The 20,047-nt window shown below is 42.2% G+C and overlaps 1 protein-coding gene across 4 annotated transcripts in view; it reads left to right on the top strand.

Moving 5' to 3' along the window:
* Nucleotides 1–14,526, top strand: part of Mxi1 (MAX interactor 1, dimerization protein) — a 69,960-nt gene extending 55,434 nt beyond the window's left edge. For 3 of the 4 annotated variants that reach the window (XM_041661305.1, XM_041661307.1, XM_041661306.1), the window contains exons 4-6: nt 9,384–9,498; nt 10,126–10,297; nt 12,544–14,248. In XM_041661305.1, coding sequence (XP_041517239.1) covers nt 9,384–9,498; nt 10,126–10,297; nt 12,544–12,707 — 451 coding nt within the window. In that variant the 3' untranslated portion in view covers nt 12,708–14,248. Of the gene's footprint in view, nt 1–9,383; nt 9,499–10,125; nt 10,298–12,543 lie in introns of all 4 variants that reach the window. The other variant, XM_041661304.1, reaches the window with a different exon arrangement.
* The last annotated feature ends 5,521 nt before the right edge of the window (nt 14,527–20,047 follow it).

Here is a 20,047-nt window from a genome sequence, read left to right as displayed (position 1 = left end):
CCATTAAACCAGCCAATGGGGGCTGCCAGAAAAGGGATGAACACCCACAAAAGACTGAAGAATAGAAAACTGTTAATAAGGCAGAAGTCTTTAATCTGTTTCCAAACTGATGTGAAAGATAATTAAAAAAAAAAAATCTCTTGCACCCACAGCTAAGTTTTGACAGTAGTCCAGGTCCGGAGCCTGATCCCTCCAGAGAGTAGTATCCTTTCCCTCCCCTGAAACCCTGGAGAGTTGCCAAAAGAAAATAAGCTATTTTGTATTTAGAACAAATTGCCACTGTTTTCTCCAGCGATGTAGCCCTATTTTCCCAGACCTTGAAACCTGGAATACAGAAAGTTCTTGTGTGACTGGAGAAATATGCTGAATGAATGATGAAGCTGGGTTTTGTTTTTGTTTAAAGAAAAGAAAAAGAAAAAACCCAACAACCCCAAATCCTTATAAACAGGTAGAGAGAGGCCGAAGGCATAGAAAGTGGACTGGGCACAGAGTGCACATGAGTGAGCCTTTCTTGTTACGTCTTAAGCGCTGGAGGCTCCTGCTGGGATTTCCAGTGAAGAGCATTTGCTTCTAGAACAAGATCTTAATGATTTTTTCCCCCCTGAGTGAGGCAGGCTGTCTAAAATGAGGTCTTGAGCCTGGCATGGTGGTGAAGATGGTGAGTGAGTGCCAGGCCCATCTTTGGAACAAAAGTCACAGTTTTGTTTTTGTTTTTTTTTTTTTAAAAAAAAGGAAAAAAGCTAACTTTTCTTTAGAGATGAATGCAGAACATTTAACAAGAAGCAATCATTTGTGTGTTCTACCTGCTAGTCTTGAAAACTCCGTGTAAAGATAAGGTCATCTGAATGTCGTGCGTGGTGCGCAGGCCCTTACTCCCAGCACTCGGGAAGCAGAGGCAGGTGGATCTCTGAGTTTGAGGCCAGCCGCAGAGTGATCTAAGACAGCCAGGGCTATATAGAGAGACCTTGTCTAGAACAAAACATGAAAGCTGTCGGGATTTTATTACTGTTTTCTTCCTCTACATCACTGAATATGAATTTTTCAACTTTTTTTCCTTATACCTAGGTTTTTAATGTATTTGTTTTCTATTTTGTTTTCTTCATGATTGCTTTTTGGCCATAATACTTGTAATTGTTACTACTACTTGCACTTAAAATTCTTTTAAAAATGTATTTCCAATATAAGTGTATGAGTGTTCTGCTTGCACGCATGCCTGGTGCCCGTGGAACCAAACCCCGTATCCTCTGCAAGAGCAGCAAGTGCTTGTAACAGTTGAGCCTTCTCTCCAGCCCTTGAACTCAAAATTTTAACTATAAAGTCAAAAACTTGAAATTGACCCAAAAATGGAACTTTAATTTCTAAATTTCATTTGGCATTGTTGTGCTAGCTTCTTATCACTGTAAATACTTTGATAAAGTTAACCTATTCATGGGTGTGATTTTGAAAGTATGTGGAAGAGAGAAAACGTGAGTATGAATATGGGTGCCCACAGTCATCAGAAGGGAGCACTGGAGCCCTTTGAGCGGATCTGAGCTCCTGGTCTTCTAATAGAAGAGTAAGCCCTCTTACTCGCTGGACATCTCTCCAGCCGCCGTCATGAGTCCTGTTCGTCAACCTTCTACTGTTATTAAAAGAGATATCAACTCTAATCAGGTTGAAGATGTGTCAGTTTCTTATTTCTTTGGTAGATCACACCTTAGCATGTAGTGGTTATAATTGCATCAGTGTTATTTATTTAGAAGCAAATCTCACAAATGCTTCCCTAACATCCAATTATACCGTTGATAGACTCTAGAATTGATTACTAGGCCAACTTTGGTGAGGGAGAGGGATCCACATACATGTACTAGAAGTTTACTTCTTCTCCCTTTATGTGCTCACTTGAGTATTGGGAAAATTGAAATAATAAAAAGTATAAATTTAATATCACTAGAATATAATATGATTGGGGCTGGAAAGATGGCTTAGTGGTTAAGAGCTCTCGATGCTCTTGCAGAGGACTGGGCTTTGGTTCCCAGCATCCATAGGGTCTGTGTCACAATGGTCTGTCGCTCCAGACCCAGGAACTCTAATGTTGTCTTCTGGCCTCTGTGTGCATTGCACAGACATGGTGTTGCGCCTACACACATTCAGGGAACATACAAATACATCTCTTAAAAAGCAGTATAATGAATACAGAACCCTAGTATTAACTATTAAAGTCATATGTAAAGGAAAGTCTCACGAAAGAAACATTAGTTTGACTGTGAGTTGAAAATTCTAACAGATGACTGGGTGTGGTTGCACACACCTATAATCCCAACATTCAGGAATTGAGAGGCCAGCATGGTTTACATAGCAAGATTTGAAAAGCAAAATTGTATTAAGTGCCCACCGTTTGGACAGTGGCGAGCGAGGCGGTCCAGACGGTGGGCAGGGCTAAAAGCATGCTTGGATGTGGATGAGATCCACAAGGGAATGGGTGTGGGAAATGTGGCTGCAGGTAGGAAGTAGAGAGCGAAACTGCATCTTCAAAGGGGCAAAGATTGCTGTTGGCAACTTTGAAGATCTTTATAGTTTCTAACTCAGCTGTTGGCAGGTGGGGCTTGCTTCCTGATGGGATGGCACTGGCCCTTGAGGTTCCTACCTCTGAGTTCCAGCCTGCATATACATTTGTCATAATTTGTCAAGTGTTCAGATTACCACTTCCTTTACACATTTCTCTCTCTCTCTCTCTCTCTCTCTCTCTCTCTCTCTCTCTCTCACCTTGTCTCTGTCTCATTTTTCTCAGCACTGCTCCCCTGTCCATTCTTTGCTTTCCAAATCTTTGACATACATAATCTCAGCCATTGGTCAGAAATGACATTCTCAAGTCCAAAGCTTTACTTAGCACTTTGAACACAGATTTCTGAGGTCTTAGATATTTGATATAATGTGATGCTTGGTGGCTTGTTTTTAATTAAGCTTGTTTGTTTGTTTTTGAGAGAGAGTTTAATTGTGTTTTATACCCCTGACTGTCCTGGAATTAGCTCTTGTAGACCTAGCTGGCCTGGAACTCACAGAGATCTTCCCGCCTCTGCCTCCTGAGTGCTGGGATTAGAGGCCTGCGCCACCACTGCCCGTTTTAAAATTTTTAAATTGTGCATATATGTGTGATCTCTGTGTGTGGGTATATGCACATGAATGCAGACGCCTTTACTCTCTGTGTGGGGATATGCACATGAATGCAGACGCCTTTACTCTGTGTGTGGGGATATGCACATGAATGCAGACACCTTTACTCTGTGTGTGGGGATATGCACATGAATGCAGACACCTTTGGAGGACCAGAGGACATTGTTAGATCCCCTGGAGCTGGAGTTGCAGGTGGTCCTCTGCAGGAGAGGTGTAGCATTGCTAACACCTCTTACAGCCGTCTCTCCGGCCCCACTTCTTCTAAGTGCATTTGGATTGGGTCTACTTACTTGTATGTAAATAATGTTTTCCCAGATTTTTTAAAGAAAAATATGACTTCTGGAAGACACTGTATTTAACCTTAGGTCTTCAGATACCCTCTTGGCTCAATGAAGAATATCTCCAGGGGTGTGCATAGCCCACCCTCCGAACTACTTAGATTTATTGTGAGCAAGTGGTCTTTAAAGGTTTTCCAGTAGTTGTAGTGATATTCTTAGTGGGCTAGGGGTCGGAGTACAGAGAGGTCATGAATTTGTGTCTAGTCCAGCTACGTTTCAAGTTCCAGTATATAGATGAGCCCTTTCATGCCAAAGTTAACAATATGGTGTGTGTGTGTGTGAACTTCATTTGTGACCCTTGTTGATACTTGGCTATTTTATGATACCAGCTGAGAAGAATATGAAGTAAAGGCAGTTTCTTTTTGAAAAGTATGAAGAGGGTCCCAGCTCTTTTGTTGTCATTGAGCCCCATGGCTGCCATGGTCAGGTCTCACACTAGGGAAAGACCACTTGCCAGGTTACTACCTGGGCGTACAGTGGAGTCGTGAGCTGTAGACGAAGCACAGTCACCAGATACTGGTTTATGGGAGCAGCTTGTCGAGCATCCTTGTTTCATAAACAGAATAAGGTGAACAGAATATGATCATATATGTTTTCATAAATAAAATTCATGAGCAGAAAGCAGTGTGCTTGATTTATCTGGATCCATTTTTAATGCTAGTTTTTAGAGTAAGCAGACAGATTTTTGTCTATCTTTAGAGACTCTCAATACATTAAATTATAGAGAAACTTGTGTCTATAGAATATGGAGGATAGCAGCTAGCGGCTGTCATATGCAGGAGCGTGGAGGGAGTGAGGAACCTGGCCACTGGCCAGCGAGCTTGAAGAATGCGGCTCCCGGGAGGACTCCCGGCCCATTGCGCCCATTGCGTAACGTTCAGCAGAGAGGAAAACACGAGCGCTGTCCCTACCCTGCACTTGCTTTCCATTCTGATGCAGTTACTTGGCAGAGTCTCGGCATCCCGTAGTGGAAGAATGAAGGACTGTGCCTCCCGGGGCATCGACCAGCACTGTTTGTGGGGCCAGCAGGGTTAGGTTTCTCACTGTTGGGCAGGGGGATTGGAGTTTCTAGAGAGGAATCAGGAAACACCAGAATCAAAACCACTACCGTATCATGGTTGTTGTTGTTTAGTTTTTTATTTTCTTGTTGTTTTCTGAAAGGGGATCCTTTCTTCCACCACCTGTATGTGCTGCTTTTAGTTGGTGCACCTACCCTTTAAAACACCCTGTTTGTTTTGTGATGTCCTGTTCAGGACTGCAGTTCACACAAGGATTGGAATAAAAGACATTGGTTCCTTCGGGGGGAAAATGATCCCACCCGGCCAAAATAAAGGCAGACAGATGCCAACTGTTTTTTTGTTGTTTTCTTTTGTTTTGTTTTGCTTTTTTTTTCCCCCTGTAACGGGCTTGTCCATTTTGAAGGTGTGGGCAGTTTTGATAGGCTTTTCTAATAGAGTTATTGGCTAGGAATTGCTACTTGAAAAATCTCACTTTAAATCTGACTTCAAAGCATCTTTGAAAATAGGAGTGTGAGTGTAATCTCTCCATGCTTCCAGTCTTAACTAGCAGACTGGGTTTTCCTCAAACGCCGGCCCCTGTGGCAGTATCCGTCTCCAGCCTTGCCGACTTAAACATTATAGTTAACAGTGTTAAATGAAAGTTCAGTGATGGGGGCTGGAGAGATGGCTTAGTGGTTAAGAGCATTGTCTGCTCTTCCAAGGGTCCTGAGTTCAATTCCCAGCAACCATATGGTGGCTCACAACCATCTGTAATGAGGTCTGGTGCCATCTTCTGACCTGCAGACATACACACAGACAGAATATTGTATACATAATAAATAAATATTTTTTTTAAAAAAAAAAAAGTTCAGTGAGTGCTGACCAGGAAGTTAACATTAAAAGAAAAAACAACAAAAAGCAAAACATCTTCCATCAAGTCTAATTCCATCGATCTTATAGTGTGATGCGCAGGGCCATACCTTTTACAAAACGTGGTTCTGGATATCAGTTCTTCTTAGAGGCTTTGAAAAACATCATTATATGTTTGGTTTTCCTCAGTGAGTATGGATTTGCAAATCAAACCAGACCTTCTGTGTCTCTTGTGGCCCACAATTTGGCAACCCCTAACAGGAGGTTTCTGAGCCACCAGTCACATGGGAAAGACCAGATGGCATCAGAAGACAGGCCCATCTAGGTCTTTGGGGCTGAGCCTGTATCTAGTTAGCCACAGAGACATGGGGTAAAGGCCACAGAGAGGCAGTGTGGTAAGTGGACGGAGTGGCAATGAGGTTCTTTTTCTCAGAATTTGCTGTAGAGAGAAAACTTACACAGCAAGGAAGGGCTGACTCACCTTAGGTTTATAAGCAGAGCGTACCCGCTGCTTTAGAAAGGGGTGGCAGTAGACATGTGGGATTCTGGAAAGCACTGCTCCCTCTTGGTCAGCTGCTGGCCCTCAACGGCTAGTAGACCTTCCTTGCTTTCTTTCCAAACGCCTATTTCACTTTCAAGTATGGAAACTCGAGGAAATAGTATTTAGCGTCCACAGACATGCCTCTTCCCTTAGGAATGCGCCCGGCTCACTGGTGAGCCTTCATGCAGACCCTTCCTTTGGAGAACTGAATTCCTCGGGTGTGGAGAATGGTGTCCCTGACCTGTGGGCATGGCATTTCTGGGTATGCTTTCTTGGTGGATATTGATCTTGGAGTATATTTATGTGACTGAAGAAGTGATGGCCATGAAAACCTTTTTCAGAATGAAATTTTGCCTTTTCTATTCATTTTGGGCAAACTTCATTAAAACTTTTTCTCTTGGTTTATTACTTAATACGTTTAAGTAATTTAATAAGACTCCGAGATTATTGAACTTAGTTGGTATGCCCTTATAGAACGCCACCTCAGCTGTTTTCTCTTGCATGAAAGAAACAAAGGCATTCATCAGCTTACAGGGTTTGTTTTAGATGGGTTTCTGTTTTGGGGTTTTTTGTTTGTTTGTTTGTTTGTTATTTTGATCATTTAGCTGTTTTCAGCCCTGGGGATTGAACCAGGGTCTGGTGTATTGTTGGTGGTCATTTATCACCGACCCTTGTCTCTAGCCCATAGTAGCAGTCTATTTAGGTCCCTTTTCCCCCTGTAATTACCTGAAAAATCCTTGCTTCATAGACAGATTTATTATCCTTACATTTCCAAAACCAAGTTTCACCTCCATGCCCTCCAGTAAATCCCCCCAAATTTAGATTGTTTGCTTGGTAGTTTCTTGACTCATCCAGCGTGAATGAGGTAAGTGGGGCGCGCTGGGGTCAGGACCAAAATCCCGTCAACGTTTTCATTTATTTTAAACTATTACTGTTGTTGTTATTTTGCTTTCCTCTACCAAGTAAATGTCTGACATGGTGCCGGCTACACAAAAAGAACACAGCAGGGGAAAGATGAACACGCCTTTCAACTCTTCCTTTAAACCTGCTAGTATTAGCCGCTTCCTGGTTTTCCCCTTTAAATTTGATGTTCTGGGACTAACACCGACCCTTCCAGTTGTTATTTTCAGCGGAGGACTTAGCATGATGAAACAAGAGTATGAATTGCCCTGTTCTAAATCAGCATAGAACTAGCTTTAAAAACTAGGATGTTAAAAGATAATTTGCTGCATACCCCAGAGTTCTGGAGTTGAGTTTGAACAAAACCAGTAGAGCCGCTCTGTTGTGAGGTGTGGCCGCTTGTTTCGTTCCGGCTGCTCAGCCCCAAAATAACCACACAGACACTGTATTAATTAAATCACTGCTTGGCCCTATAGCTTCTTATTGGCTAATTCTTACATATTAATTTAACCCATTTCAAGTAATCTGTGTATTGCCACGTGACTATGGCTTACCGGGTAAAGTTTCTTCCGGCTCCAGCAGGGCTACATGGCTTCTCTCTGACTCCTCCTTTTTCCTCCCAGCATTCAGTTTAGTTTTCCCTGCCTATCTAAGTTCTGCCCTGCTATAGGTCCAAAGAAGTTTCTTTATTTATTAATGGTAATCACAGCATACAGAGGGGAATCCCACATCACCACTCCTCTGACATGCTTCCTTAATTTTAGTAGTTGCTTTGTTTATGAAGAGGCTGAATTCAGAGCAGGGCCTCTAATTGCTGAGAAAGGCAGCAGCCTCCATTGCTCTCTGAAGCCAGGTCACAGGAAGATACTGCTAGGCAGACACCACAGCCACCCTAATGAAGCGTTTGAAGGCACTTTCACCACATGTGTGGTTTTGATCTGGATTTTAGTCTGCTTACCATGTCCACCTCCTCACCTGAGAGAGTTAGGGTTAGTACTTCAAAATGGTTAAACATGGAGAAATAAAGACATTGCTTTATCTACATTAAGTATGTCCAGTTGCAGCCTGGCATCAGTTATTAGACTTAACATGATGAGTTCTGGAATCTGTTCAGATTGTAGCTGAGTCTGTGGGCCCTGAGATAGTCCTGGCAGTTCATCAGCCCAACCTCTGACCTCGCTACCCTCAATCATCCTCACTCTCGGGGACATAATGGTCACACATCACCTTTTCTTACTCCTCTTTCTAATTGCTACATTTGAAATATTCACTTGATGCTGTTGTATTAAAACTCAGTGAGCTAATGAAACCATTTTAGTCTCCTTTGAGTGGAAAGTAAGGGCTTACTTTATTCCTGCTACTTAGGCTGTTGCAAAAAATTCCTACCCAGCCCCAAAGGAGTCCACAGCCTGCACAGCCTGCACAGCCTGCACACTGCTGAACTGTTAGGGGTGGTGGAGCACAGGCTCAGGACAGGGAGAGCAGTGGTGTTTTCACGTCCTTGTTACGTACTTGCTTATTATTCAGGAAGGCAAATCCATGAGGTTCTTTGGTAGCACATTCAGGAAAAATTCCCTCTGATTTTCCCAGAGAATGGTCTGTCAGAGAATTCAGGACTTTAAGTAAATAATTCTGTCGCCCCCTTTCCTTGTGTAGAAAACCAGGGTAAGTCACGAGAATGGAAGAGAGAGAGTTTAGCTGATGGGTACTAATCCACTTAGGATAGGACACGGAGGACTTCAGTGTTGACTGTAAAACCCACCTACCCAGCCAGGCGGTGGTGGCGCACGCCTTTAATCCCAGCACTCGGGAGGCAGAGGCAGGCGGATCTCTGTGAGTTCGAGACCAGCCTGGTCTACAAGAGCTAGTTCCAAGACAGGCTCCAAAACCACAGAGAAACCCTGTCTCGAAAAACCAAAAAAAAAAAAAAAAAAAACCCACCTACCCCACCTACTTAGTCACGCAGCTTCGCTGTCTCCATCATGCCGGATCATGTGAAATTGCCGCTTTCAGTACTTTAGAAGTACTGAAACTTTTGGCCATCAGGAAGTGTTTGTGGTTCCACCTACTATATAAACAGATCTAACCCATAAGATGGCTATGATTACCGAGCAGCGTGTGTGTGTGTGTGTGTGCGCGCGCGCGCGTGTGTGCGTGCGTGCGTTCATGTGTGTGTGTGTGTGTGTGTGTATGTGTGTGTGAAGGTGGAAGGAAGTGGAACCTGGTGCATTTTATATCTCCTTGAGGTGCCATACTGGAACCCTGCTCTAGCCTATGTTTCTAGGCACTCAAATCAAGTTCTAGTGCTTTAATCTTCTTTTTCACGTTAGTAGTACAGTAGGGAGTTTATGGAACGGACTAGAGAAAAAACTAATCCCTGGTAGGTGATAATGTCAAGTAACTTTGTCTACAAAGGACAGAAGTGGCAGGGACGGAATCAGGGACCCCTACCCCTGCGAGTGCAGGTACTCTGAGCAGTTAGGAGTGAGATGTGGTTGTTGGTTGAATAACTGAAGATGACTCTAGACTGTGTGTGTCTAGTGGAATACCCAGGCTGTGCTAATTTGATGATGTCTTTTTTAGACGAGCTCACCTGCGCCTGTGTTTAGAACGCTTGAAAGTTCTGATCCCACTGGGTCCAGACTGCACCAGGCATACAACCCTCGGTTTGCTCAACAAAGCCAAAGCACACATCAAGGTGAGAATGTCCACCTCCAGCTTTGCCCCAGTCTCCGGGTCCTGGGTTAATCATTAGCAGTGATTCCTAGTCGTGCTTGGGTGCAGCTCTCTGGACGATCCTCTTTCTGCACTGACCTCGAGAGAAACCTTTGTAAAAAAATCTTACCAGCTGATCTGATGGAACAACATAACATGATTAACTGAAATTATTTTTTTGACAGTGTGACCACTTAGACCTGAGAACACTAGGGCAATAATAATTACCTTTCTGATACCCAGAAGGAAGGCCGCTGTGCCCTCTTGTGGAGATGACGTTATCTGGCGTATCTCTCAGTATTTTTCCATCAGATACCACACTGCGGGAGGTTTCTCTTTTGTGAAGGTTACCTCATGGACTTTTATAGTTCCTTCTTATTCAAGTAGTCTATGCAGCACTTGTACACAAAAAGGACATTTTTGTGTTTAAAACAGTAAGTGCTTCTCCATATTTATATACACAAGGGTACATAAATACCCATAAATATGTATGTGTGTGTAGATAGATATCTGTTCATATTTTCTCTGCCAAAGAACAATGTTAAGCAAAAATCAGTTTTAGTGCTTTAGACTGGACTATACACAAATAAATAAAATTTCATCGTTTTAGAAACTTGAAGAAGCTGAAAGGAAGAGCCAGCACCAGCTTGAGAACTTGGAACGAGAACAGAGATTTCTAAAGCGGCGACTGGAACAGCTGCAGGGTCCTCAAGAGACGGAGCGGATACGAATGGATAGCATTGGGTCGACTATCTCTTCCGACCGCTCGGACTCAGAGCGAGGTAGGCAGCATCCCTTGACCTGCAGGCACCTTCGCGGTCTAGCTTTTGATCTCCTGGTGCTGGAGACCGAGGCTGCCATGTAGCATGTGTGAAGTCGATAGGAGCGAACTCTCCCATAGCAGCGTTCCCGACTCCCAGCTGTAGGTGTGTGCACCAGACACTGTCTGCTACAGACTTGCCATGCGTGTGTGTCTGTACTGTCCACTTGAGAGAATTTTAGACTTATAGAAAACACATAGTTCTTATCTACCTTTCATTCAGTTCCTTCTCACAGTTACTGAAACTAAGATGCTAACACTGAGAAAATGCTAGGCTTTATCCAGATTTTATTAATTTTGCCACTAATGTCTTTTGAAGTATTTTGGACACTGGCCAGTCTCTTTATAGAACATACTTCAGTTTGAATTTTTTTGGGGGGGAGCGGGGGAGGAGGTTGTTTTGGTTGTTTTTGTTTTTATGTTCTTTGATGTTTTGCCATGAATCTCAGGTCCCCTGGAACTATAGTTACAGACAGCTGTGAACTGCCATGTGGTTGCTGGGAATTGAACCCAGGTCCTTTGGAAGAGCAGTCAGTGCTCTTAACCGCTGAGCCATCTCTTCAGGCCCAGAAATTGTTTTTAGTGTTTTCAAATTATTAGGTTGAGGGTATACATTCAGGACAGGAAACATCACAACAGTGATATTGTGCCCTTTAGTTCATTGTCAGGGAGAGAGAATGATGTCTTATTGTTTGTGATACTAAGTTTTATCTGTGTATTTTAGAGTATCACACCATTTCTCTTCCATGTGTTCTAGAACATTTGTCTTTGGCAAAATTAAGAACAGAAATCACCCAAGAAAGGTTTGAATTTTCCTGATCTGTGTATACCTTCAGCCCTACACCATACCCCCAGAATGGAATACTGATGGTTGTTTGTTGTTTGAGACAGGGTTTCTCTGTTTAGCACTGACTGTCCTGGAACTCACTCTGTAGACCAAACTGGCCTTGAACTCAGAGTTCCTTCTGCCTCTGCCTTCTGGGTGCTGGGGTTAAAGGCATGGCCACTAATGCCCAGTTGAATTCTGATGATATTTAACCTGACATTTCGGAAAGTAGAACTCAAGAAATCTTGAGATTTTAAAATATTAGACAATGTTTTGTTTGTTTGTTTGGTTTGGTTTTCGAGACAGGGTTTCTCTGTAGCTTTGGATCCTGGCCTTGAACTCACAGAGATCCACCTAATTCTGCCTCCCTAAGCACTGGGATTACCTTCACCGCCTGGCTTCAACTTTTCTCTTCTCTTCTCTTCTCTTCTCTTCTCTTCTCTTCTCTTCTCTTCTCTCTCTTTCTTTTTAAGACTGATTTCTCCTTTTGATGGAAATTTCCCCATGTACTCAGAAGTACAGGACGGCGTGTGTATCCAATAGTGATGACAGCAGACAGCAGCATTCTGCTGTTCTTCCTTTATGGTTGGATGTAAATCATTAGGTTTTGAGAAAGAAGAGTATTGAAAAGTCCTGAGTTTTTAATTCTACTTCTATGAGAAAAAATATTTGACTTCCTTTTGGTTTTAAAATGTATATTATGAGTGTGGCCAGGTTTATGCACCATGTAATTTAGGTTGTATTTGAGGACTGTGCACTTGCTTGTCTTGAGGTATTTGGTTCAGTTTCAAGCATTTTTCTCTCTCTCTTTTACACACACACACACACACACACACACACACACACGGAGATGGCTTGAGGCTATACTTGATGCAAGAAAATCAAAAGCAAATTTCTCACACTTTAATGGTTGACTTATTTTTGTTTCTAAATATATAGAATTCCTTACAATGAATCATAGACATCTATAGATCCGTCTGTAGAGTGATATCACCAAAAATTTGGATGCATAAGCATACATTTTTCTATCTTTAATTTTATTTTCCCTCCCCCTCCCCCTCTAAAGCAAGCCTGATTAATAAACAACGCTGTGAATTAGTTCTTGGTTTAATGCAAAACAGATGTTGTTAAACCACTTGGGTTGGGATCTTTTAATATTAAGTCCTAATTCTCAAAAAGGCCGAGGCGTTCAGCGGGAGGTCCAGACGGCCTGGCGTCAAAGGGTTTTAGTAAACTTGCTGCTAAATTAAGACCACCTCTGTATACTAGATTCCCCTTTGTGGAAGAGATCTCTGATGACCTCACGGAATAACCTTTAACTTTTGAAAGTGCACTATATGGTTACTGATGTTCCTTTCTCCCCCCCGTTTTCCTTTTTGCAGAGGAGATTGAAGTGGACGTTGAAAGCACAGAGTTCTCCCATGGAGAAGTGGACAATATAAGCACCACCAGCATCAGTGACATTGATGACCACAGCAGCCTGCAGAGTATTGGGAGTGATGAGGGTTACTCCAGTGCCAGTGTCAAACTCTCCTTCACGTCCTAGAGCCCAGCACGACAGCAGTGCAGGGCGACACACCCATCGGGCCAGTTCAGTACCGTCTCTTCAATTGGGTTCATGACGCAGTCTCCTTCAAAACTAAACAAAACCATACTTGAACAAAAGGGTCAGAAGACCTGTATTTAAGCAAATACTTAACAAAAAGTGGGGTAGAGCCTCCCCAGTAGAACAAATACTCATATATTGGAAAGAATACGGTTCCTAACAGCAGCTGGAAACGTGTAATTATCTGGAGTTGACTTAGTTGACTTCTAAGAGGACAGTGGAGATTCCGTCTCCTTTCCTAGTTTGCTCACGCTGTGTTGAGTAGACGTTTAAGGGTGGGGTTATGAACCCTTCCTGAGCTTCTTGGCCCTAGAAACAAAATCAGACTTAGAGTAAGGAAAAGACAGGATAATCAGGCATTAATCTTGGATAGCTAAAGAGCTCTTAAAACTCAGCCTCAGTTTATCATGAAGCCTGTGGATGATCAATTCTTTAAAAAAAAAATGAATTTTTAAAAAGCTCATTTCGTGCTCTACAGAAGGAGAGACTCCCATGAAGCCTTTCGAAAGAGATCATCACGCAGCTCAGCTTTCTGTTGGATTCCATGCTAAGCCAGCTAACCTTACCTGCATTGTTAGCACTAGGGCACCCAACCGCCCGCTCGCACCCTTCAGCAACATAGGGGCAGCCCATGCATGACAGCTGTGTCACAGAAGGAAAAGCTCCATGTGCCTCTGTGTCTGCGCCGATCTGAAGAGTTGTGCACGCAGCATAGCAGGCCAAGGTCTGAGCCACGGCAGCATTTTTATTTGAGATTTTGATAACTGTTTATATGTGTTGAAAACCAAAATGGCATCTTTTTAAAGCTTGTCCATAAGTAAACATAGATGTCTTTTATAGTGGAAAAAACACGTGGGGAAAATCATCTATTTTGATGCAGCATTTGATAACGATAAAACACCTCACACCTCACTCTTTATAGTGCACAGAATGAATGAGGTCTGGGCGGGGTAGACAAAGGTCAATGCTGTTTTTGTTTTCTTTTAGGATCATTCCCCTTTACCAGCTTCTAACCATCTGCTATCCATAGTAGGCATACTATCATAGTTAACATAGTTAAGTTCAGCACTTGTCTCATTTACTGTAGGCCTGCATTTTCTGCAGGCGGTCTCCTTCCTCACGAACCCACTGTGCAGGTGCTACTGTTGCTCTTACCAATCTTTTCAGAAATGTTATCTTCTAAGTGAACTTTCTAGCCTGCACTTTGATGTCATGTGTTCCCTTTGTCTTTCAAACTCTGAGGTTTCTCTGGGCCTCTGCTTGGCCCTGGGAAGCCTTTCTGGAGACCTTACCCCCAGCTGTTTGGACTTTGTATTCTTTAAATAATTTAACTACCCTTAATTACTTTAAAAAAAAAGCTTTATGATTTTCATAACTTATTGCTGATTTTAATGGGTTGATAATTTCAGTCCTGTAGTTTTATTTTATGTTTAGATAGGGCTGGGCAAGGAAAAAGAAAATAAAAACAACCATATTTAGCAGTGCAGTTGAATTGTGTGTTAATGTCAGGACATGAGCTGTACCATCTTGTTCTCATAAGGCCTCAGCACACACTACTCACCCATGTTCCTTCTGTGCCTCTGAAAGTACTTCTTTCTCGGTTGTGCTGTCTGGGTGAAGTTCTCTGAAGCAGGTGCGAGACACTGCAGGCCTAGATACGGTGTGAGACCCGGAGGCTTCCCTTCCAGCCACCCCCAGCTGTGTATTCCACGCCTTTGGGTTTTCTCTTAGTGAAAGTAAATGGAAGCCATTAAATGGCTTCATTCTTTGTTGTTGCTTTGTTTGGTTTTTAGAGGTGGGATTTCTCGGTGTAGCCCTGGCTGTCCTGGAACTCACTCTGTAACTAGGCTGGCCTCAAACTCACTGAGGTGCTGGGATTAAGGGCGTGCGTCCTCACACCCAGCCAGCTTCATCCTTCTGTTCCCAAGATGACTGACATTTTCAGTCTAGGGCAAGAATTTGGAACATCACTCAGGCAACTTTATGTGCTGCTGTTTTCTGTATATACAGGACAGTGGGCTGTGAAGCCTTTGTTATGAACCTGCTACACATACATCAACACTACTTCCCCAGGTTTGCTCTTGGGGAGGGAGGACTCAGGTAGGTTGTGTGATTAAGTATTAACTCTTTAAAAGACAAATTAGTTTACAGCCAAGTTATGCAAGAAATAAAAACCAAATAATACTCGAGTTATTTTTGTTAATACCTTATCTGTGAAAGCGGAATAATTACTTGAGTGCCCACATCTTTAGGTAATTATCTCCTAAGTACATTTTGCTTTTCCATCAGAAATTTAGAAGTAATAGTAGTGACAGCTCCTGTTGCTGCTGTACAGTTAAGAAGTGTCTACCCAGCTCTGCAGCCCGGCAAGTACTTCCATTTTTCTTATTAAAAATTTTCACCTCCTCCCATCCCCCCCAACTAGTACTTTCCTGGCATGATAGTGGCTTTCAAACGTCACAGAGATGTCCTCTTGGGAATCTCTTTGGCTACCACATGCACAAAGTCTGCAGATCTCACTGCCTCATTAACTTTGTTTAAGGTATTCTTCCATGCCCTTAGAAAGCTGTAGTGCTAAAAGGAAACAGAGGTAATCATTACATACATGTGAGGGTATGTGCAGCTGTGTGTGTACCAAACAACGTGAGCATCAATCATTCTTTAAGCACCACGTATCTTTATTTTATTATTATTATTTTTTAGACTGCCTCTCACTGGCTTGGAACTTACCAAATAGACAAGGCTGGGTAGCAAGCCCCAGTCCAGTCTCTGCTGGGATTATTAACACTCCGCATGCATGTATTTTGTGTGTGCGTGTGTTTCCTTGCATGTATGTCTGCACAGGCATGCCTGGTACTCATAAAGTTCAAAAAAGGGCATCAGGATTGCGTGGAGCCAGACGACTGAAGCGCTGTGTGGAGGCTCAGAGTGGAAGAACCTGCAAGTGTCCTAACCCTGAGCCATCTATTTATTCTCCAACCTTCTTGAGCCTACTGGCTTTTTAAATTTTTAGTATAATTGTTTTTGAGACAGGGTCTCACTGTTGGCTATCCTGAAACTTACTGTGTAGACCAGGCTGGCCCAGAACTCAGAGCTCTACCCGCCTCTGCCTCCTAGAGTCCTGGGATTAAACATGTGCGCCACCATGCCTGGCTCTCTCTAGCTTTTCAAAACACGTGGAGTTTAGGCATTCTGCTCGGGTCCCTTGCTCTCAAGGGAAATAGTTTACCAACAGAGCTATCTTTTCAGCACTATCCACCTTTTTTTTCTTCTTTAATGAATGCAATCTCTATTTTCTTCATCCCTAAATGTCAAATTTTATTTTGACCCAATTTTACAGAAAATAAAGTCCTGTTTCTTAAACTTGTATTTAGTTCAAATGATCTACATCAAACTCCCAAATAGATGTGATTATAGACCTGGCTTAAAATTTTTATATTCTAATTTCTTTGTGTTTTGAGAGAGGGTTTCTCTGTGTAGCTTCTGAGCCTGTGTTGTAACTCGCTCTGTAGATCAGGCTGGCCTCAAACTCAGATCCACCAACCTCTGCCTCCCAAGTGCTGGGATTAAAGGCGTGCTGGCTCTTAAATGCTATTTAAAAAAAAAAAAGATTATGTAAGCGGGGCGGTGGTGGGGCACGCCTTTAATCCCAGCACTCGGGAGGCAGGCGGATCTCTGTGAGTTCGAGACCAGCCTGGTCTACAAGAGCTAGTTCCAGGACAGGCTCCAAAACCACAGAGAAACCCTGTCTCGAAAAACAAAAAAAAAAAAAAGATTATGTAAAATAAATTTATTGCATTTTAGTGATCATGTTTTTGTAAACCCAACCAGAGGCTGAGTCTGCTCTACGGTGATGACGACCACTGCATCACTGACTGTGCCCAGTTAATATTTAGTGATATGCTCGGCTATAAAGGAAAACTGTCATCTGTGCACCAGATCTGACAGTAAATTGCTTTTCTGGCTTTGCCCAGTTGAACCGGGGGCTTTATGTAAATGCCCTTCCACCCAATACACTAAAGACAATTTTACTTGGTTGTTTTACCCTTTTTCAGCCATAATTTATCACTAATAGCACAAGTAAAACGCTATACTTTTATAAACACTGCCGACTGGACTGAATAAAATGCTAGTACGTACAAACCGCTGGGCTTGATGCCCAGCATCCCATAAACCAGTGGGACGATGCAGACCCGTAATCCAAGCACTTGAGAGGCAATGGCAGGAGAATCAAAAGCTTAGTCATTTTCTGTGATAAAGTGAGCTAGAGACCAGCCTGGGCTACATGGTGGCATCTTGACAAAGGAATCGGCCAACAGACTTAAGTTATAGAGTTTCTTGTTTCTTTATCGTGGAATATGCTTAGAAATTTCACTGCCAAGACAATAACTGAACTTTCGGTGTTCACAACAGAAACAGAAAAACAGCATTGTTTTTGTTTTAAAAATGTAGCATAAGCCATAAAGGGTTTCTAAGGCATACATTAAAAAATAACTCAGTTTGTGAATAGACAAGTATCTCATACTTTGGAAGTCAGGCCAAACAAACCTAACTGCTTTTGGAGGAACAAATTGCAGGCAAAACCAAAGGGGTATTCGTTCCTTCTGCTACTCTGAGTGATGAAAAATTGGACAGCTACCACCTAGTAAAGAGTAGCCTAGCAGCTGATCTTGGGATTTAATTCTAATTTCCAGGATATAGGAGTCACGTGCTTCCTCCAAGCCTGAATCCTTTTTTTTTTGGGGGGGGGGGGGGGTAAGGGTGTCATCAGAAATTCCGCTGCATTTTAGGCTGGATGTGGTGGTGCAGGCCTCAAAATAGCACTGGCAGGCAGATCCTGAGGCTAGTGGTCTACATAGTGTGTTCCTACAAAACTAAAGAACACATACTACAGAGAAACCTTGTCTCAAAAAAACCTGGGGCTGGAGAAATGGCTCAGAGGTAAGAGCACTGCCTGCTCTTCCAAAGGTCCTGAGTTCAATTCCCAGTAACCACATGGTGGCTCACAACCATCTGTAATGAGGTCTGGTGCCCTCTTCTGGCCTTCAGAATATTCAAACAGAATATTGTATACATAATAAATTAATATTTAAAAACTGTATAAAGGTTTGGGTTTCACCATGGAGAACAGAACTAGCAAAGTGAGGCTATGGGCCTCAAGCAGAGAAACAAAGTAGCTCTTAAAAAGCCAACCTTTGTAATGAGTTTAACATAGCTCATTTAGCTATGTTCTTAAAAGACTAATCTGTAACACAAATTAGCTACCAGTGTTTACTGTGGGAACTAAACGACTAAGGTCTAAGATTTGGTGTTAACTCAATTTTCAGTTGTCAGCTACTAGACCTATTCAGAACTGCACTCAGCCACAAAGAACCACCTTCAAGTAAGCTGAGAAGGACCTGGAAAGTGTCTTTACGAATACATTGGCTAGACTGGACAAGTGTTTACAACGTCCCATCTGTAGTATCAGTTTCAGAATCACTTATATCTCCGCCTACACACATACTGGGAACAAGGTTACTGTTTCTTGTTAAAGCTCTTGAATTGCCTGGTGTGCTCCCTCTTCACTGCAGCAAAAATTCTTCAATTTACAAGTCAAAAATCCTAGTAAAATGTTTACATATATTCTTGGATTTATAAATTACTGCTTACACTGACTGCTCCATAGTAAAAATAATACGACTGAGCAGATACCTGTTGAACCTCCATAATTTTAAACAAATACAAAACTTTGGTTTAAACATACTTCCATTTTAATATTTCAGTTATTATCTAAGCTAGGCAAAAAGCCAAATCAAACTGAGTACATTTTTGGCTGATGTACAACATATTATTCACCTCTGAAATGTCTAGTTGTAAATTAGAAACTCCTAACCCAAGTCATAAGAAAGTCATCTGTCCTGTTATTTTAAGAGGTAGCTGTTGGTATTTTCAAGAGAATAAACCCAGCACACAACATTAAAACTATACTGGATGGACACACACCAACAAGTACTTTTAAAGTTTGAGTTAAAATAATTTGATGCCTTTTGGTTTGGTACCTAGTCTTCATAATCAGACTAATAAAGATGCCACTAAATATGCTTTCAATTTTTCTTCTGAAACCAAAGCTGTTCTTATTTAACCTACAGCCTAGTTCTCAGCTAAGGGTGCACAGCAGAATTACCTACAGTGTTTGTAGCAGACTTATTTTGGCCTGGGCAAGTCTGGAATAATACCCAGGCAAGACTGCTTGAGTTTTTATTAGAAACGCCACCACATCCCCGTTGAGTGTATTCTAGCATAGAAATGAAGTCAGGGTTTACTTGATGACGTTTCACTAGCAGTATCATGTATGGTCGCACTACAACTCTGAGTAAAGGAAGTCACCGTCATTCCACAGTAAATGGCAGTCATCCTTACAGTGTCACATCCATGTCAGATAGTGTCCCTCCCTCTGAATACGTATTAGCCCGATTCTTGAAGAAAGTTACAGAGAGCTAGTAAGTGGAGTCAGGGTTCCAAAAGCAGTCTGGTTCGAGTCTCTCCTCTTCTAATATGCTCTGTAGGTCTTGCTACATACATGTTAATTAGAACAGCATTTTTTTGGACTATTATAGGTCAACTTCAAGTTAATCAAGCTTTGAGAAGATACTTTTAACCTACTTAAAGAGCTACAAATCAGTATTTGAATTTCAGTTCGTCAGTTTCAGCTTTAAACTCAAAAGTTGCGGGGTGGTGGTGACACACGCCTTTAATCCCAGCACTTGGGAGGCAAAGGCAGGTGGATCTCTGTGAATTCAAGGACAGCCTGGTCTACAGGTGAGTTCCAGGACAGGCACCAAGGCTCCAAAGCTACAGAGAAATCCTGTCTCCAAAAAGCAAAAACAAACAAACAAACAAAAAACTCAAAAGTTTGTAACAAAACATGCTACACTTAGGGTTCCCACTTAATTTTAGAATACAGAGAGCATAACCACTTTATTTGCAAAGTGGTCCTAATCTTTTCAACTTTAGCATGTAACAGCCAGGTCATCTTTCCGGGTTATAACTTTTAGTTTAGTCCAAAGAAACCAACATCGTCAATGGAAAACTACGACAGCCCAAAGAGCCACATTTCATCTCTGACACGAGCTGCTGATTCTATATTGTACACCTATTTTCAGAACAAACGTAAAATTACTTCTATTCCTTTTCTGAGACAAAGCCCTTAAGGAAAAGATATACAGGTGCACTGTTTAAGGCAGAATGGTCCAGTTATTGTTCTAAGTACTGTTCTAGCATACCAAGGCAATATCAAA

This window comes from Microtus oregoni, unplaced genomic scaffold (genome assembly GCF_018167655.1).
Source record: "Microtus oregoni isolate MIOR12 unplaced genomic scaffold, Mior012 000012F_ref0000307, whole genome shotgun sequence".
NCBI lineage: Eukaryota > Metazoa > Chordata > Mammalia > Rodentia > Cricetidae > Microtus > Microtus oregoni.
This window is presented reverse-complemented; position numbering and strand designations above follow the sequence as displayed.